This window comes from Epinephelus fuscoguttatus, linkage group LG7 (genome assembly GCF_011397635.1).
Source record: "Epinephelus fuscoguttatus linkage group LG7, E.fuscoguttatus.final_Chr_v1".
NCBI classification, from domain to species: Eukaryota; Metazoa; Chordata; class Actinopteri; order Perciformes; family Serranidae; genus Epinephelus; species Epinephelus fuscoguttatus.
The window spans coordinates 9,348,342-9,365,515 of record NC_064758.1 but is presented as its reverse complement, the minus strand read 5'-3'; the positions used below and the strand labels follow the sequence as shown (position 1 = coordinate 9,365,515).

The following is a 17,174-nucleotide window of genomic DNA, read 5'->3' as shown; positions in this document are numbered from 1 at the left end:
TATATCAAGTTAAGTAATTATTTGGTGATCTGTCTTCTACATAATTTTAGATGGCTGCTCTTTTTTTCATGTCCTTGATTGTTAAATTTTAGTCTGTCATTTGTCGTTTTTTGACAATATGTGAAATCTTGAATGTCTGTCTTTGTACCATTTACTTTCTTCATTGGTTTATTTACTATCTATCTATCTATCTATCTATCTATCTATCACTTATATATACTAGTCCATACCCATTGAGTGCACAGTTGCCCACATACACATGGTGTGTTTGGGATACAGGTCATAGGAAATTGCAGATTAAATAGTCAACTGAAGCCATTAAGAAGAGCAATGTATTCAGACAGAGTTTTTGTCTAATTTGAGGTGGCACATTGAAAGGCGGTAGTTAAAGTGTTATATGTTGTATTGACTTAAAAGTGGGGCGCACTGGTAGAATGACTGACTGACTGACTGACAAAATGACACACTGACAGTTTCCGCGATTATGTACAGCATACCATACCATGACTTAGTCATACCAAAAATTAGGGGAAAAAAACAAACATTGGGCCACAGGGGGAGCCACGGCAATCGGTCCCATTTTAGCCATTTTTTAAGCATTTTTTGTTGTTATAGTGCCACCCAGTTGCTAATTACAGTTATTACCTCCGCCAAGACGGTTATGTTTTCACCGGCGTTGGTCTGTTTGTCTGTTTGTATTTTCTGCAAAATAACTCAAAAAGTTCTGAACGGATTTTAATGAAATTTTCAGGAAAGGTTGATAATGGTACAAGGAACAGATGATAAAATATTGGTAGTGATCGGGTGAAGCGAAGTGGATAAAATAATAAAATGGCAGGAAATCCGAGCTGCTTGGCGGAGGTCTGCACTCTCCAAGTGCTTTTCTAGTATTTCTCCAGTCATCTTGAGGCGTCTTGTTCTACATATCTACCAAGTTTAGTAAAAGTCGATATGGCGGTTAGGCCTAGATAAGAAATTAGCTCTGTAGCGCCCCCATTTTGTTTGATCGGGTCAATAATGGAGGGGTCCCCTCAGATTGTGTGTGGTCATATGCCTACAAAGTTGCGTGGTGATCGGTGAAACCCTTGAGATGTTATACACCTTTATGTGATGAGCCACGCCCTCCGCAATATTCATTGCCTTATAGAAGCTCAGTTTTAGTAAGTTTTCCAACTTTTGCCAAGAGGGAACTTTAGATATTGGTCCCTAGATTATGTTCACCGAGTTTCATCCAGATTGGTCAAACTTTCTAAGAACAGATTGATTTTAAGTGTTTTTCAAAAAATTCAAAATGGCAGAAAATCTATATCACCGGAAGTTATGGGTTCTTGAGGCAAATTTGTTCCTCATGAGGAGAGGCATCTCTGTGCAAAGTTCCATGTCTCTACGACATACGGGGCACGAGATATGCCCATCCAAAGTTTGCAATTTCAATCGGTTATAGCGCCCCCCTTTGGCCAATTGATGTAATATTGCTTCATTCGCATCCTCCCATGACCCTCTACCACTGTGCCAAATTTCACATGGATTGACCAAGTCAGTGAGAGAGAGTCAGAGTTTTCGTCATTACATAGTAAGATAAGATGTGTGTGTGTGTGTGTGTGTGTGTGTACACATACAGTATTTGATCACTACATTACAATTTAAGACCTTACTTCTGTCATAAATATTTCAGCTGACTGATCAAAGAGTTATTCATCCGCACTAGGCATTTGAACACTTAAAGTGAAGATGACCATTTAAACCCTTTCAGATCCCCTGTTCATTCCAATAGACATAACTTTTCTAGAATGTCTAGATCTATGAATACTTTCATCTGACTACACCCAAATGGACAGGCCAACAGCCCTGATTAGGACTCTGGCACAGACTTAATTTTGATGGGATGTCTGTAAGTCAGTGACAGTGTTCCACATCATTTAAAGTGGACTGCAGTAAAACCATGCCCACTTTTTTAACAAGTATGGTGACGGCAAGGTGGGAAGTGCAAGGCACATTTTAGTCTATAAATCATATACATAATTAGTACGTAATTTGTGTTTAAATTGTGATTGAAATAAGCATTAGATGTTATATTATTTATACATGTATAAAATATACGTAGGATTTACAGCTTTAATGACACAATCGGCATATTATGCATTTATAATGCATTTGATATAAGTTAACCATTCTTGAAAAATAAATAATTTTAATAGTTTTTTTGTTGTTGTTGTTGTTGAAAACAAGTCTATTAAGACCATTTATTGTCATTTGTCCTTTTTTAGTGTTAGCAATCTTTGTTTGTTGGAATGGACAGAAAAATAGCACACAAAAAAGTATCTGTGTGTGTGTGTGTGTGTGTGTGTGTGTGTGTGTGTGTATTTGGTACATAACTGATAATTGGTTTCTGAGCAAGTTAAGTGATAGCCTAATTAATGGTTTTATTCAATTCAGTATTTATTTATTGTGGTTTTATGATTGCCCTTAGGAAATGAATGTGTGAGAATTTGTTGTGTTCAGCCAGCAGATGGAAAACTTCTCTATATAGCCCAACACCACACCCAACCCTACCAACCCCATACACACAGGCCAGACCCTGCACCCCCAACACACACAAACGCAGAAGAGAGGAGCCTTTGTTCTTACTCACAAACACACCTGTGTAGCATCAGCTGTAATTCTGACCCAGAGGCAACCTCTTTCTCATTCTGGAGCACCCCCTTTCTCACTTCATCGCGCTGGGGAGCCACCCTTCCAGACTAAGCAATGTAATGTTGGTTATGAGAACATAGCTCTCTCTCTCTCTCTCTCTCTCTCTCTCTCTCTCTCTCTCTCTCTCTCTCTCTCTCTCGTGCCAGTCTGGTGAGGAGTATGAAATCCATCCATCCATCCATCCATCCATCCATCCATCCATTCATCCATCCACCCATCCATTTTCTTACTGCTTATCCTCTTAGAGGGTCGCAGGGGGCTGAAGCCTATCCCAGCTGACATTGTTTGTGAGGCAGGGTACACCCTGGACACTTTGCCAGACTATCGCAGGGCTGACATGTAGAGACAGACAACCATTCACATTCACACCTACGGACAATTTAGAGTCACCAATTAACCTATCCCCAACCTGCATGTCTTTGGACTGTGGGAGGAAGCCGGAGTGCCCGGAGAGAACCCACGTTGACACAAGGAGAGCATGCAAACTCTGCACAGAAGGAGCTCCCACACCCGGGATCGAACCAGGCACCCTCTTGCTGTGACAGTGCTAACCACCACACCACCGTGCTGCCCCACTAATGAAATCATAGTTGTGAATGTGAATTTTCAATTTCTGCCAATAGGTGCCCCTATACACTGGACCTTTAAATTTTTCAAGTTTGATGATTTATGCACAACTCACATTAAACAGTGAGCAATAAAGTAAATATTCATAGTGTACGCAGTGTCAATACTGTGCACAAGTCTCAAGTGTAACAAAAGCTATACAGTGGCGAGAGGCCAAATGACCAGAACAGTTCAGATTCACCTGTTTGAATTCATCTGTGTCTAACTGGAAAAAAAAGAAAAAGAAAAAAAAAAAAACATTTTTCACAAAATATTTGCGTCACTGTATTGAAAGGTATAATTGTACTGGTATCAGTGTATTAAACTATGTCTAATCCTACCTATGTATTCTTTTATATTTGATGTTTTTTTTGTAACGACTTGTTTGCTCTCATTATAGTGCACTGTGTACTAGTTGCACTGTATAGTGTATTATTTTGTATGTTGAACTTTAGTGTATGTAATGTTGTCCTCAATATCTGAATTTTCGTTACATTGTAAACGGTGCACATTTTGAATAGTGTTCAGATATCACAAAGTTGTGCTTCCAGGACTATTTGTCCCATCCTTACACCACAAGAGAGGGAGAGAGAGTAGGAGGCAGGGGTTGTGTGTGTAATTAGCACAGCTGGCCCACATCTGGGCCTCATTTTTGTCAGCAATTACATCACCTGCTATATTAGTGCAACATGAGTGTGTATTTAAATGTGATTTGAAATCAAAGCTAATTTAGTTGAAATGTATACAATGTATGAGTAAACTGAGAATATCTTCACATCAGCTAAAGCAGCTCCATAGTTTAAAGTTTGTTAGGGATGTGATTGCATTAGTAGGCCTAACAGAATGAGAGTGGAAAAAGTCAAACCGCTGAACACAGTTCAAGAGACTGCTGACAGTGAAAAAAGCATTGCAGCCAATCAGAACAACATGAATTAGCTTAATGAAAGCTGACTTGTTGAAAAGGAGCGCTTACAGGCCGGAGTGAATATTGGCCTTGTACTAAATGGTAGCCGAGTGCTGTGGTTCTTTGCTGAGTCTGCACATTTAGTAGTGAACAATGGTGTCAACAATGGTGTGGTATACTTAAGGATGCATGGGTTTAAAACAGAATGTTGTGACCCCCGGACAAAATGTCAAAAGGTTGTTTCCTCCTGGTTCTTCCTCATCAGATTAATATGTTTTTTTTAATGCATCTTTAAAAGTAGCCCTTTAAAAGAGTTACTGTTCACAGTTTGGCATAAGTGTGTTTCTGCATGAATGCATGGAGGAGAGGATTCTCGACAGAGGAGGAAATGGCACTTACATGGCTCGTTGTGTAATTAACATAATATTGATAGATAGTTTGTACATAACCTTTCCATGTTAGTTTTTTAGGGACCATTATGATGTAGAGGGGGACATATTCACTGTCTATAATTGAGGTATCTATCTATCTATCTATCTATCTATCTATCTATCTATCGTCACAGAGCATTTTACACTGGGCAAATTTACACAAGGCCATTGAAATTTATCTCTTCACCTACCTCTCTTTTCACACAGCAGTTTGGGGGTTTGGTGCCTTGCTTGAGGGCACCTTGGCAGTGCCCAGGGGGTGGACTGGCACAGCTCCAGCTGCTGGTCCAGCTGCATATTTGAGACTTGAATTGGTGACCCTGCTGTTTCTGAGCCAGGTCCCCACAGACTAAGCTACTGATGCCAAAAAAATTCATCTATCTAACTACCCTAGGTGAAGATTTTTTTTTTTTTTTACTTTGTTACAACTAAGTCTAATCTTGCCATTTTAACTGTCTCAGGGTGAGGTATAGATTTCACAGCCACCAGGACTGGTGCTGGTCACCGACATTAGCAGTCCAAATCAAAAATACCTGTCAAACAGGTTGAGTATATTGAAAATAGCCATCCACTAATCAAACAAAGTAGGACCAGTCAGCTAAAACTGTTTTCTCTTCAAGCTTGAATGGCATGTACAGCTGTATGCTTGTGTTAACAATGTCAGTCCCAGCAGAGCTGAGTCATTCTCAAGTAGAAAAACTTGCTGAAGGTGCTGAACCAAACAATATGGCGTTTTAATGCCTTGATTATTTGTTTTAAGTCAACAGTAAAGAAAAATGCACAACAATACAAAGCAAAAGCCTTTACAAGAGTACCATGCCTTCATTTGGGTTCAACACACAGGACTGACCACTGTTCTTTACACCTTGATCAAGCAGCAGTTACACTCCACTCCGCTAGAGGTCATAAACAAAAACTCACGGCCGGGGTTTCGCCGGATTTTATTTTGAAGGTCGTGACCGGAAATGCTTACTATTAGTTAGCTGGAGAGTGTTTTTTATGAATTGAAGTGAGGCACAAATCAAACAAATTCAACAATACAGGCTGATTGAAAATGGCCGGAACGGCTTCAGTAGCTGGTGAAGTGTTTGTCGATGCTCTGCCGTACTTTGACCAAGGTTACGATGCAGCAGGTGTCCGGGAAGCGGTGAGTAAACAGTGAACTTGCTAAACGCAGCGTGTTAGCTAACCACGCTAAACCGGCTAAACCCAAATTGACAAGGGTCACTGTAAAATTGTATTAAATTACAGAAATTAATTTGACCGACGTTAGAGCATGCTAATTTGTTTGGTGAATTATTTGGCCGACATTAGGTAACCTTAGTCTTTAAAACGTTAGTTAGCTCAGAACTTGGGTACAGTCTATCTGTGGAGACCAACTCAAGCTCGGAAGATTAAATTAACAACATTAGGACATGAGTTTTTCAGCAGAAATGGCTTGCGTTTTCTAAAAAGTGTTACGTTACAGCTAGAAAATCGCTTTAAATGCTCTACCTACCTCTGTTTGTACCATATTACCACAGTATATCAATAAATGGACAATAAATGTGCAGCATTGTGGAGCTACATTAGGGTCAAAAGTTTTGTACTTGAAAAAATAAAATTTGAAACTGAAAATTCATGTGTTGATCTTGAATTTTGAAAAATACAACAATGTATTCAAAATAAAAATAAGTGTATGAAACGTTTTTTTCAGGTTAAATATAATTTTGATTCACTTTGGTAATTCTTTTGAATAAATAATTTATTTTCACTTTTCATTTCCATATATATTTTAACATTTGAGATCTTATTTTTTTCAGTTGCATGTTTTATTTTTTCAGTTTCAGATCTTATTTTTTTCACTTCCAAATCTTTTTTTCCCCTTTCAGATCTTTTTTTTTTTTTTTTTTTTTTTTCCTCTCAGTTTCAGGCTTTTGACCCTGATGTGGCGTGGGGGGGCGTGGCATCAACTGAGAGGGGTGTGGAATCATGTGTGACAGTGCCTTCAGGGAACGTAGGAACTAAAAAAATTCTGACTCAACACTTATATACACCATATTCATGTGATTGGCAGTGTAAAAATTGATGCCAGTGACAAACTTCCATTTAGAAATCTGTTTTAGACAGTACTGAGCACCAATTGGGGTATAAGAGCGATATGTTATGCCAGATTTTGCAGTTCAACAGCCACATTTTAAGTGCTGATATGTCCAATTTCCACATAGCACTGTGAACGCAGCGTAGTGTCCACTTCGCTTGCGATGATGGCGTCCAGTCGGTCGGGTCAATCGGCTGGAGCCCATACATCCAGCACACAGGTGAGAAATGTTAACTAAGTTTTGGGAAATCATAACAAACATTAAGGGGTCGTTTTGTGACAACATACGTTTCCACCGCTCCATTGTCACGGCCCTGTTGATGCTTCCTCATCCAGATGTGTGCCTTGGATGAAACCTTTGAGCTTGGGGAAAAGGAAGCAATCCTAAAACACCTCCCTGCTCACCGGACCTGGCTCCAGGTGATTTTTTTCCCCAAGGTCAAGCTTGGGGAAAAAAAATCACCTGGAGCCACAAAAATCACCTGGAGCCAGGTCCGGTGAGTAGGGAGGTGTTTTAGGATTGTTTCCTTTTCCCAAAGCTCAAAGGTTTCATCCAGGGGACACGTCTGGATGAGGAAGCATCAACAGGGCCGTGATGATGGAGCAATCACACTTTCCAGCTTTGACAAATTCGCCACTTAAAAGACGTCACATAAAAAATTTATGTTGTCACAAAAACGACCCCTTAATGTTTGTTATGATTTCCCAAAACTTAGTTAACATTTCTCACCTGTGTGCTGGATGTATGGGCTCCAGCAGATTAACCCGACCGACTGGACGCCATCATCACAAGCGAAGTGGACACTACGCTGCGTTCACAGTGCTATGTGGAAATCAGACATATCAGCACTTAAAATGTGGCTGTTGAATTGTAAAATCTGGCATAATTTATCACTCTTATACTGCAATTGGTGCTCAGTACTGTCTAAAATAGATTTCTAAATGGAAGTTTGTCACTGGCATCAATTTTTACACTGCCAATCACATGAATATGGTGTATATAAGTGTTGAGTCAGAATTTTTTTAGTTCCTACGTTCCCTGAAGGCACTGTCACACATGATTCCACACTCCTCTCAGTTGATGCCACGCCCCCCACGCCACATCAGGGTCAAAAGTCTGAAACTGAAAAAAAAAGATCTGAAACTGAAAAAAAGATTTGAAACTTAAAAAAAGATCTGAAACTGAAAAAATAAAACATGCAACTGAAAAATATAAGACCTCAAATGTTAAAATATATATGGAAGTGAAAAGTGAAAATAAATTATTTATTCAAAAGAATTACCAAAGTGAATCAAAATTATATTTAACCTGAAAAAACGTTTCATACACTTATTTTTATTTTGAATACATTGTTGTATTTTTCAAAATTCAAGATCAACACATGAATTTTCAGTTTCAGATTTTATTTTTTCAAGTACAAAACTTTTGACCCTAATGTAGCTCCATACAGCACAGTATATACCAAACTAGTACTTTGTGAAAATGTGAAGTATTAGTGACACATAGTGAACTTGGGGCCTTGAAGGCCCCTGTTGGCCATTTTGTAGGATTGCTTATCCAACCTTGCCTGAGCACATTGTGTTATTGACCTTATTAAAATGCCATGTATTTGTTATTAACCCTAATAAGATGCAGTGGCTTTGGGTTCTATTTAGGGGCCAGACCAGTCTTCACACAGCTGATGAACATATAGACCTTTTTTTTTTACAACAGACATCTTCACACTTGTTTTTAATATTATAAATACCAATTTTGGTATCCTTCTAGAATAATACAATCAATTGCCTTTTCAGTTCACTAGATACAATTTGCTGCAATCTAAATGGCTGAAGTGAGATGAACAGAATGAAGACTTTATAAGTTGTCTTTTGGAGACGTAATTAGCAGTTGAAATCACAATATATCACAGAATATTTTATTACAGTACTTTGCATATTGCAAAATGTTTAGAATTATAAGAATATTGTTTCATGACACAAGTGTCATGATAATATCATATTGTGGGGCCTCTGGTGAATCCCACCCCTCATCGTTAATAACATTGATAGTTGCTCATGCATTGCAGTCATCAAAGAGTAGAAATATTTAGCTCTTATCTTGTAATTATGACTTTTATATCCCACGACGAGATCTGTATCTTTCCCCTGCATGGTTTGAATGAGCTTGTTGTTAGGTGCTTTGGTTCTGGCAAAATGAATGTAATGTTTGTAAGGGCTGCTGTGCAAAGGTCTTCCATTGCAGCACTGTAGCTGATACTTGCCACCACTATCCATTAAATGTTAATATGGTCGTGGTTACTGCAGAACACCTCAGAGAACAAGACTTAAGACCTTCTTAGTGTGTGATCAATAATCAATCATCACACCTAAAATTGACCGGTTTTACCACTCTTAGTGATGTGTGCATTAAGCAGCTCTTCGGACCATTGTTGGACGGATATTGTGACATGTTAGAGTAGAAAAGGCACTGGTCTGACAAACAACATTATTGATGAGTCTGTTCTATTTAGATGAACCAGTAAGCCATGCAAGTAGTCAGCCAGTATTTACGAGACAAGAGAGCTGGCACTGCTAAGCCTAGTTTTACGCACCTTTCTTAAAACTGCAGGTTACAAGATCCCAGTAATGGATAAACAATCTCTTCAATACTCCTGTGATACACCCACAAGAATGAGTGTACAGTGTCTGCGTAGAGGAGTGAAGTTAACTTTTTTTTGTTCCCCTAAAAACCGAAAGTATCCATCTCAACTGAAAACAGTTGGTGCTTTTGCAAGTTAATTATGACGCGCACAAGGCTCCCTCTTTATTCTTTTCCCTCCTACAAAGAACAGTTACTCATTTAGAGGTTAATGACTTGACTTACTCCTGACTCCTGGGATAGACCTCTCAGGGCAGAGGCATCAATAAAAGAAGCTTAAATTCGTCAAGAGACTTGCAAAAAGAAACAGACATTTCTTCAGATCCAGCTGGAGAAGCATTGGTCACCTTCGCCCACTCTGTCATCTCTTAGATCTGGGTGTTGGGTTTTATGAACATGTAAAGAATTCTATTTCGAAAGCCTGTTAATGCAGTGTGTACAGTAACCTTTTCTACGCTTAGTGAAAAGTAATCTCCAAGCTCCACGGCTGTGCGGTGTAGGAGCCTCTATCCATGTGGGTTATTTTGAGCTTTTTTTGTTGTTGTTGTCACATTTATTTACTTACGCTTCAGGGATGTCTCATCATCCATCAGTCTGTCATGTTAATAGCCTAAGGCCTCCTTACATCAACCAGACAGGATGTATAAAACATTGTTTTCTTTGAACTCAGAATGATCTGTCATCATCCATGTGTTATTGTTTAATTGGGTTCATGGGTGTCCAAGTACACACTCTAGGCTATCACAATGAAATATTTCAACATGGGAGAAAAAAAGTAGTATAATTCCTTGTGTCAGTCAGATTGTTTTGTGTCAAGGACCCCTGAATTGATATACATTAGCTCACAGGCCCTATTTCTTAAGATTTCAGAGTGTGTATGTCCACCTGTATTATTTTGTATCTCCTCTCTAAATTCAGAGGTTTTTGTGGGTCCTTGAACACAGCGCAGGCGAAACTCTTCAAGTTATTTTCTTCCTCAGCAGCAGTTTGAGTTGGAAAACTGATCAGTCGATTCAATAAGTGTTGTTCAGATTGAATGATGAGAGGAGCAGCTGCTACAGAGGCGAGTGAAAGTGAACTTTTAGAGGCCGTTTACACGTACACGGTGATTTTGATAAACGGAGACATCTTCCTTCGTTTGTGCCCTTCGTTTACACGCAAACGGAGATTTCTCCTCTGAAAACGAGTCTTTCTAAAAACTCCGGCCAGAGTAGAGATTTTGGAAAACTCCGGTTGCGCGTTTGCATGTAAACTGGGATAAACGGAGTTATAGGCAGCCGACGTCACAGTATGCGCCGTGACTTGCGCCTGTGTCAAAAGTGCGACCTATGTTGCTATGGTGACAGTGGATACATGGAAGGCTTGAGCTTCTCGTTACACTGCCACCTACAGGTTTGGCGTGCTCTTGTGTATATATACACGGGTAAGTGTAAACGAAGATCTTTTTGAAAACGGAGACGGTGAAATGTCCGTTTATGAAAATAGCCGGCGACGTGTAAACGGCCTCTTAGACCCAGTGCAATGAGTGGTCAAATTTCAATTTCACTGCTCCGGGTGTTCTGCTGCTCTGTCCGTGCCCGTACACACTGTGCTTTAAGAGTGTGGTGCAATGAATAACTGAACGATATATACAATCCAGTAGCACTCCTGAACGGTCCAGCCCCAAAAATAAAAGATCAATATGTGGTGGCAGATGTTACAGTGGTGGGCTGCCACGAACAAATGAACGTGTGGGAAACCCTGTAGAATGTAGGATTTCAGCAGGATCTATTGGCAGAAATGGAATGTGGTATTCATGATTATGTTTTCATTAGTGTATAATCATCTAAAATTAAGAATCTGTGTGGTTTTCTTAACCTACAATGAGCTCCTTATATCTGTGTAGGGAGCGGGTCCTCTTCCACCATGTAACCTCGCCCCCGCCATGCTCCTGCAGTAGCCCAGATAGGACAAACCAAACGCTGGCTTTGATAAGACCATAATCAGTTAGTTGCAATCTGCAGCCTCACTGTTAGTAGAGACCACTAAATCCCACAAACTGATGCTTTAGCCTTTTTTTAAGAGATAACATGACACTGATAAGTGCGTCTTCAACCACAGAGTGAAACAAGCTGATGTAGTCTTTGTAGTCTCTGATTGGCTAGAGCCAAAAGATAAAATGATGGGGAAACAATAAAAAAAAAAATAATAATGAAATTAAACCTGAAAAATGATCTGTAACATCTAGTCCAAAAATTAACTGTACCGTTGGATTTTCAGAACGGTAAAAACTTGATAGAAATTAATTTCTCAGTAGCTGCAGTGCTTTTCCTGTGCAAAAAAATGATGGTGTATCTTCTAGGCTGCAGCGTTGGTGGAGGAGGAGACCAGAAGATACCGACCTACCAAGAACTACCTGAGCTACTTGCCGACACCGGACTTCTCTGCTTTTGAGGTGACAAACCCCTCTGGCCTCTAAATTTTTCTTCACAGCTTCAGCCTCAGCGTCAGTGTGACAGAAATAACAGCATTTCTTATGTTCCCCCCCCCAGACGGAAATTATGAGGAATGAATTTGAGCGGCTGGCGGCTCGGCAGCCTATGGATCTCCTGAGCATGAAGAGGTAAACCCTTACACTCTGCAGGGGCGTGTGTTTAGAGCAGCAGAGCACCTGCATCAACATCCTGCGTAGGCACATTATACACACACATACACTCATGCAAAAATACTGCTGCATCCAACATGGTGATCATACTTTGCAGAGAGTTTCACCCATATCTTATGCAGTAAGATGTGAGCAAAACTTTCAGTACCTCAGTGCAGTCCTTAATCATTACTGAGTGAGGTACTGTAGTATTTTCAGCAATGAATATATTTTCTAGGTTATTCACTTTAGGAATGCCCTGAAGTCCAAGTACTTTTTTACGAGTAGATTTAACCCTTTGATGAACCAGTAGGTGAATTCAGTTAATGGAAATAGGCCTAGATGATCCAAAATATGTCACAAAATACTTGTGCTGCTACAAAGCAAACAGCAGCGTGGGGTAACTGAGTTTCAAAGACTTAGACAAGGCGGAATAGAGTCTGCAAACTAGACAGACATCTAGGATAGGTCTTTTAACTACCGGCGCCCCCAAATTAGATTATTGGATACTGCTGCTGATCTGATTGATCTGATACAACTCGTCATACCTCAGTTTCATGCTGGAGTGAAGACAGATAAGAGATTAAACTCAGGCGTATCACTGCCAAGTTTTATTTTTTATTTGTTTTCTGACTCACCTTGCAGTTTAAAAATCAAATGTATAAATTGTAGGTCTGAACTACAAAAGAATCACGATCTGTAATTTCTCCTATTAACTTTCATTATGGATACAACTAAAGTCAGAGAGTAGCAGAGTCTGTCTGCTCCATTCAGTCACATGTGAGGCGGATGATTCTTGACTGTGGGTTTGGTGAGTTACACAATCAATTTTCCCTGAAACATTTAGCATAATGAATAATGTCCACTGTTTAAAATACACCATAATCATGTCTTGACTTATTAGATAATGAGTTCACAATCCGAATATCAATAAATACAGATGCAAATAATCAGTTACTAATATAAACTCATTATTTGCCTCTGAGCAGGACACTGCATAAATACAAAAAGCACGATGATATCAATGTGACGGCGTCTTAAACTAAGAGTAAACACTGCTGCTCTGGCAGTGATAACTGTGCGTCTTAATTATATATAGGCTAATTCTTTTATGCATGTGCAAACACAAACTCCATCAAGTCTCTACAGCTACTAAAGCCAACTGACAACTGATCCAGTTATGATAAGCTGCTGCTGTCATCGGAAACAGACGTTGCTTTACCCGACACTTCTGAGGAGACAATGTCTTCTTTCTGTAAAAACATATTTCCTCCTTTCCTTTTTCCCCACATGGTTTCCTTGTGACCCTCCATGCATCCCCAGTGGGAAGGACTAATACAAGTGAGGGAAACGCGGATGTAATTTAAAAGACTAGGGATGCACCCCTGCCAGAGGCCAAGAAATCAGCCAGTTACGAACAGAGCTGCAACCAGTTGTTATTTTCATTATTGATTAATCTACCAATTATTTCCTCGAGTTAACATTCGGAGTAGGATTTCAGCAAATAGCAAAAAAATTGACGGCCTTTGCACACCCGAAAGTCAGAACCAAAGCCCAAACTAAATGTATACATTTACATGGTATACATTTGATCAGGTTAGTTTTGGTTTCACATTCCCATAATGCGAGCTCACTAAAGAACTATATATGTCATATCTATGTCCCGTCTTCATCACCTACGTGAGCTGCGTCTCCCTATACTTGACATTGATTGATTTGTAGATGACTCTCCTCTCCTATCCTCTCCTCTCCTCTTTCTCTCATCCTCTCAAAAAGAAGTGTCCCGAGTTTTTGTGAGCTTTATCCAACTCACTCTTTATAAAGTCTCTGCTCCTCTCTCATGTGCTTCCTTGGCTCATTTTGTTGCGCTGCGTTGTTCATGGACAAACTGAAACCTACACTGTACGTTTACCACCACTTTACTGCTAATTTCTCCTGTGCTCTGTTCACTTGTCTGCTCTGAGCGCAACCACCGGCACTGTCCCTGTCACTAAACCACACACACGCACTACTGTCATCACTTTAGCCTGCCAAAACTTCCTGTTATTGGTTCGTAAGTCCAAACCACACAAAAAAGTTTTTCACACCAGAAACAAATCGAATCATGGCTCAGTTTGATCCGGACCCAGACCACCTCTTTTTGTCAGACCAGGGTTCAGTTGTTTTGTCCAGGCTATTGTTCAGGGAGGTTTCACACCTGTAGTTTTGTCCACAAGTGCACACCAAACGGCCCTAAAATGGGAACTATCTAAACAAAAGAAGGGAAGTGTGTATTTTGCTCAAATGTTAAATAATTACTGAAAGTGTGTGCATGTGATTCACTGTCAGTGCTCATTTAAATACTGTAATAAATTGAAAATATTTGTTATAGGCGTTTATGACATTGTTTATAATTAATGATGAAAACTAAAATAAGTGATAGATAATGCAAACAATCATTAGCTGCAGTTGTTTTAAATGATAGGATGGGTGCATTTTTATTAAAAAATTGCTTGTTCATAATCATTTTTCGCTTTGTGGCTTCAAATATTGTTAATTTCCTCTGTCTTTTTCTCCTGTGGAGGTATGAGCTGCCAGCACCCTCATCAGGACAGAAGAATGACATCACAGCATGGCAGGAGTGTGTGAACAACTCGATGGCTCAGCTAGAGCACCAGGCGGTCCGAATTGAGAACCTGGAGCTCATGTCGCAGTATGGAACCAACGCATGGAAAGTCTACAACGAGTATGTGACAGCAGCCGTTTCTCACAGACATTACTTCAGTGCATGGTTAAAGACTGCTAACATGTCATCTTATCTCCCTCCTTCAGTAACCTTGCCTTCATGATTGAGATGGCTCAAAAGGAACTTCAGAAATTCAGGTGACTGATCACTGGAACATTTGTGCTGTATTTAAGTGTTAATAAACAAGTTTTCACATACAGTATTTACTGGTTACACTTTTTTTTTGCCACACAGGAAGCAAATTCAAGATTTAAACTGGCAGCGTAAGAATGATCAGTTAGCAGGAGGAGGCAAACTGCGAGAGCTGGAGTCAAAGTATGTTGTTTGAACAGTTATTATGTTTATATTGCTGCACTTGGGAATATGTAGGTAAGATAACATCTGTATCTGCCCCTCAACAGCTGGGTGTCTCTGGTCAGTAAGAACTATGAGATCGAGCGGGCCATCGTCCAGCTGGAGAACGAAATAACTCAGCTCAGACAACAGCAGGGGGACGAGAATAAGGAGAACATCCGACAGGACTTCTAAAGCAGCAGCAGCGTACACCTTTGTAGCACTGATGTTCACCTAATGGTCCCTCATTTGGAATGATGTCATCTTGTCTTCGTAGTTGACTGCACTGAGAAGCAACCTGAGGGGGGACAGTTACCTGTATGGAGGAGATTTGAAACCGCCGTGTTCAGCTGTATCATTAAATCACTTTGACATTCAGGGGTGGTCCAGAAACACACATTTTTGTCTCTTCTACAGTAAAACAGTAGTAGAATGTGGTATGATGCAGCTTTTTGACTCTACCTTTTTTTCTCCCAAGGGTCGCATGTTTAAACAACACTGCATCCCCAGATGACCATTTGTTTATCAGTAACTCACCCTGTGTTACCTTGAATTTGTGAACTTTGCTTTTTCTCACATACCTCCAAAGTGAACAAAGAATCAAAAATTCTTGATAAATTTAAGTGATAGGGGTCCGCATTTTAACAATAGCCAAACTATATCAAAACACCTGTTTTCAAACTTTGACACAACCCCTGAAGTGTAATACATGTCTTGTTTACCCAGTCATATGATCAGCACTTCCCAAACGATGAGCAACTGAACTGAAAGGGAAACTTCAATGCTCTCTTCAAAGCAAGACTTTGTTGACAAAAACAGTACCTTGCTGAGCACAGGAGCCTCTGGTCTACCACTGCCTCTATCAGTTTGTTGGTTAGTTTGGTGTTTTAAAGGGTTAGTTGAGATTCACTGAAGGATAAATGAGACTTGGATTATTCTGCAAAGGTTGTGCCAAAGTTAACAGATGTTTTGATATAGTTTACTTTCATTAAACACTGTCAGCTATGACTTTAATTCACCAGGAATACTCTGTTTTTTAGATTCTTTGTACACTAGAGACATGCAAGAAACTAGGGATGCACAATATTGGATTCTTTGCTGATATCCCATATGCTAATATATAACATTATTTGGCTGAGAACCAACACTAATTTATTTATATATATATATATATATATATATATGATTTTAGTGATCATCAAGTCTCTTCTGTAGTGGAATTAACATCATATTATGCATGCATACTGTTATCATGATGGCCCACCAGCAGATGGAGACATGGAGCACAATGTTTTTCAATGTATGTAATATTCATTCATTCATTGTGCAAAGAAAGCATGTTGGTCAATTCTGATAGTTCATTGTAAAGCCGATATTGGCCAACAACGATGATGTTGGCTGATTCCGGTAGTTCAATTTAGACGAATGTTGACATATACAGATAATGTGCCGATATTATTTTGCATCCCCACAAGAAAGTTTCAAAGTCAACACAGGGCAAGAAACTGTTATGCTCTGTTATTTGCTAGACGACATATGGTTTGCACCACATAGAAGACATTCATCTTCTTACAAACTTAAAGTTGAATACACAAGGAGTAAATCATATCTTTGCTTGACTAGTAGCAAACTTTTGATATTGTTCCTGTACCTGACATTACGAAGTCTACTCTCTTTGTGGTATTGTCAAAGTGTTGTTTAACATCATTCCAGAAATGCCACAAGTGACATTATTCAGCAAGCGTTATCTGATCTCGCTACAAAGAGTATTTTGTACCAGCATTGTAGGTTTCAGTCCTCAAGACTATCTACCTACACAGGTGTGTTTAGAATTAAGTGTACATAGTTTTTCAAGTCTGTCAGTTCTCTCTGTGAGCCCCGCCTTGGCTTCCATTCATGTCATTTTTATGCTGTTTTAATAAAATAAACATTTCTTATATTTCCTAGTGGTGGGTTGGACTTGTCATGCCAGATATCCCTATACTGTTTGGAATTATTTGGAATCCATTGTCTCTTCAGTTTTATTTTAACTTCTATTTATTATTTTATTACTCTGGCTCAGTTTACTGCTCCTTTATGCAACAGGGCAGTTTCTTAACTGAATTAAGGGATGCTATATTCAAACTGCTGTCCCCTCTCC

The 17,174-nt window shown here is 39.5% G+C and overlaps 1 protein-coding gene across 1 annotated transcript; it reads left to right on the top strand.

Moving 5' to 3' along the window:
* The first annotated feature begins 5,601 nt into the window (after window positions 1-5,601).
* bcas2 (BCAS2 pre-mRNA processing factor) lies at window positions 5,602-17,021 on the top strand. Its single transcript, XM_049581509.1, has 7 exons — window positions 5,602-5,782; window positions 11,695-11,787; window positions 11,885-11,955; window positions 14,540-14,701; window positions 14,788-14,838; window positions 14,936-15,016; window positions 15,103-17,021. Exons 1-7 carry the CDS (start codon window positions 5,690-5,692, stop codon window positions 15,227-15,229), a joined length of 678 nt encoding a protein of 225 aa, XP_049437466.1. The 5' UTR covers window positions 5,602-5,689; the 3' UTR covers window positions 15,230-17,021.
* The last annotated feature ends 153 nt before the right edge of the window (window positions 17,022-17,174 follow it).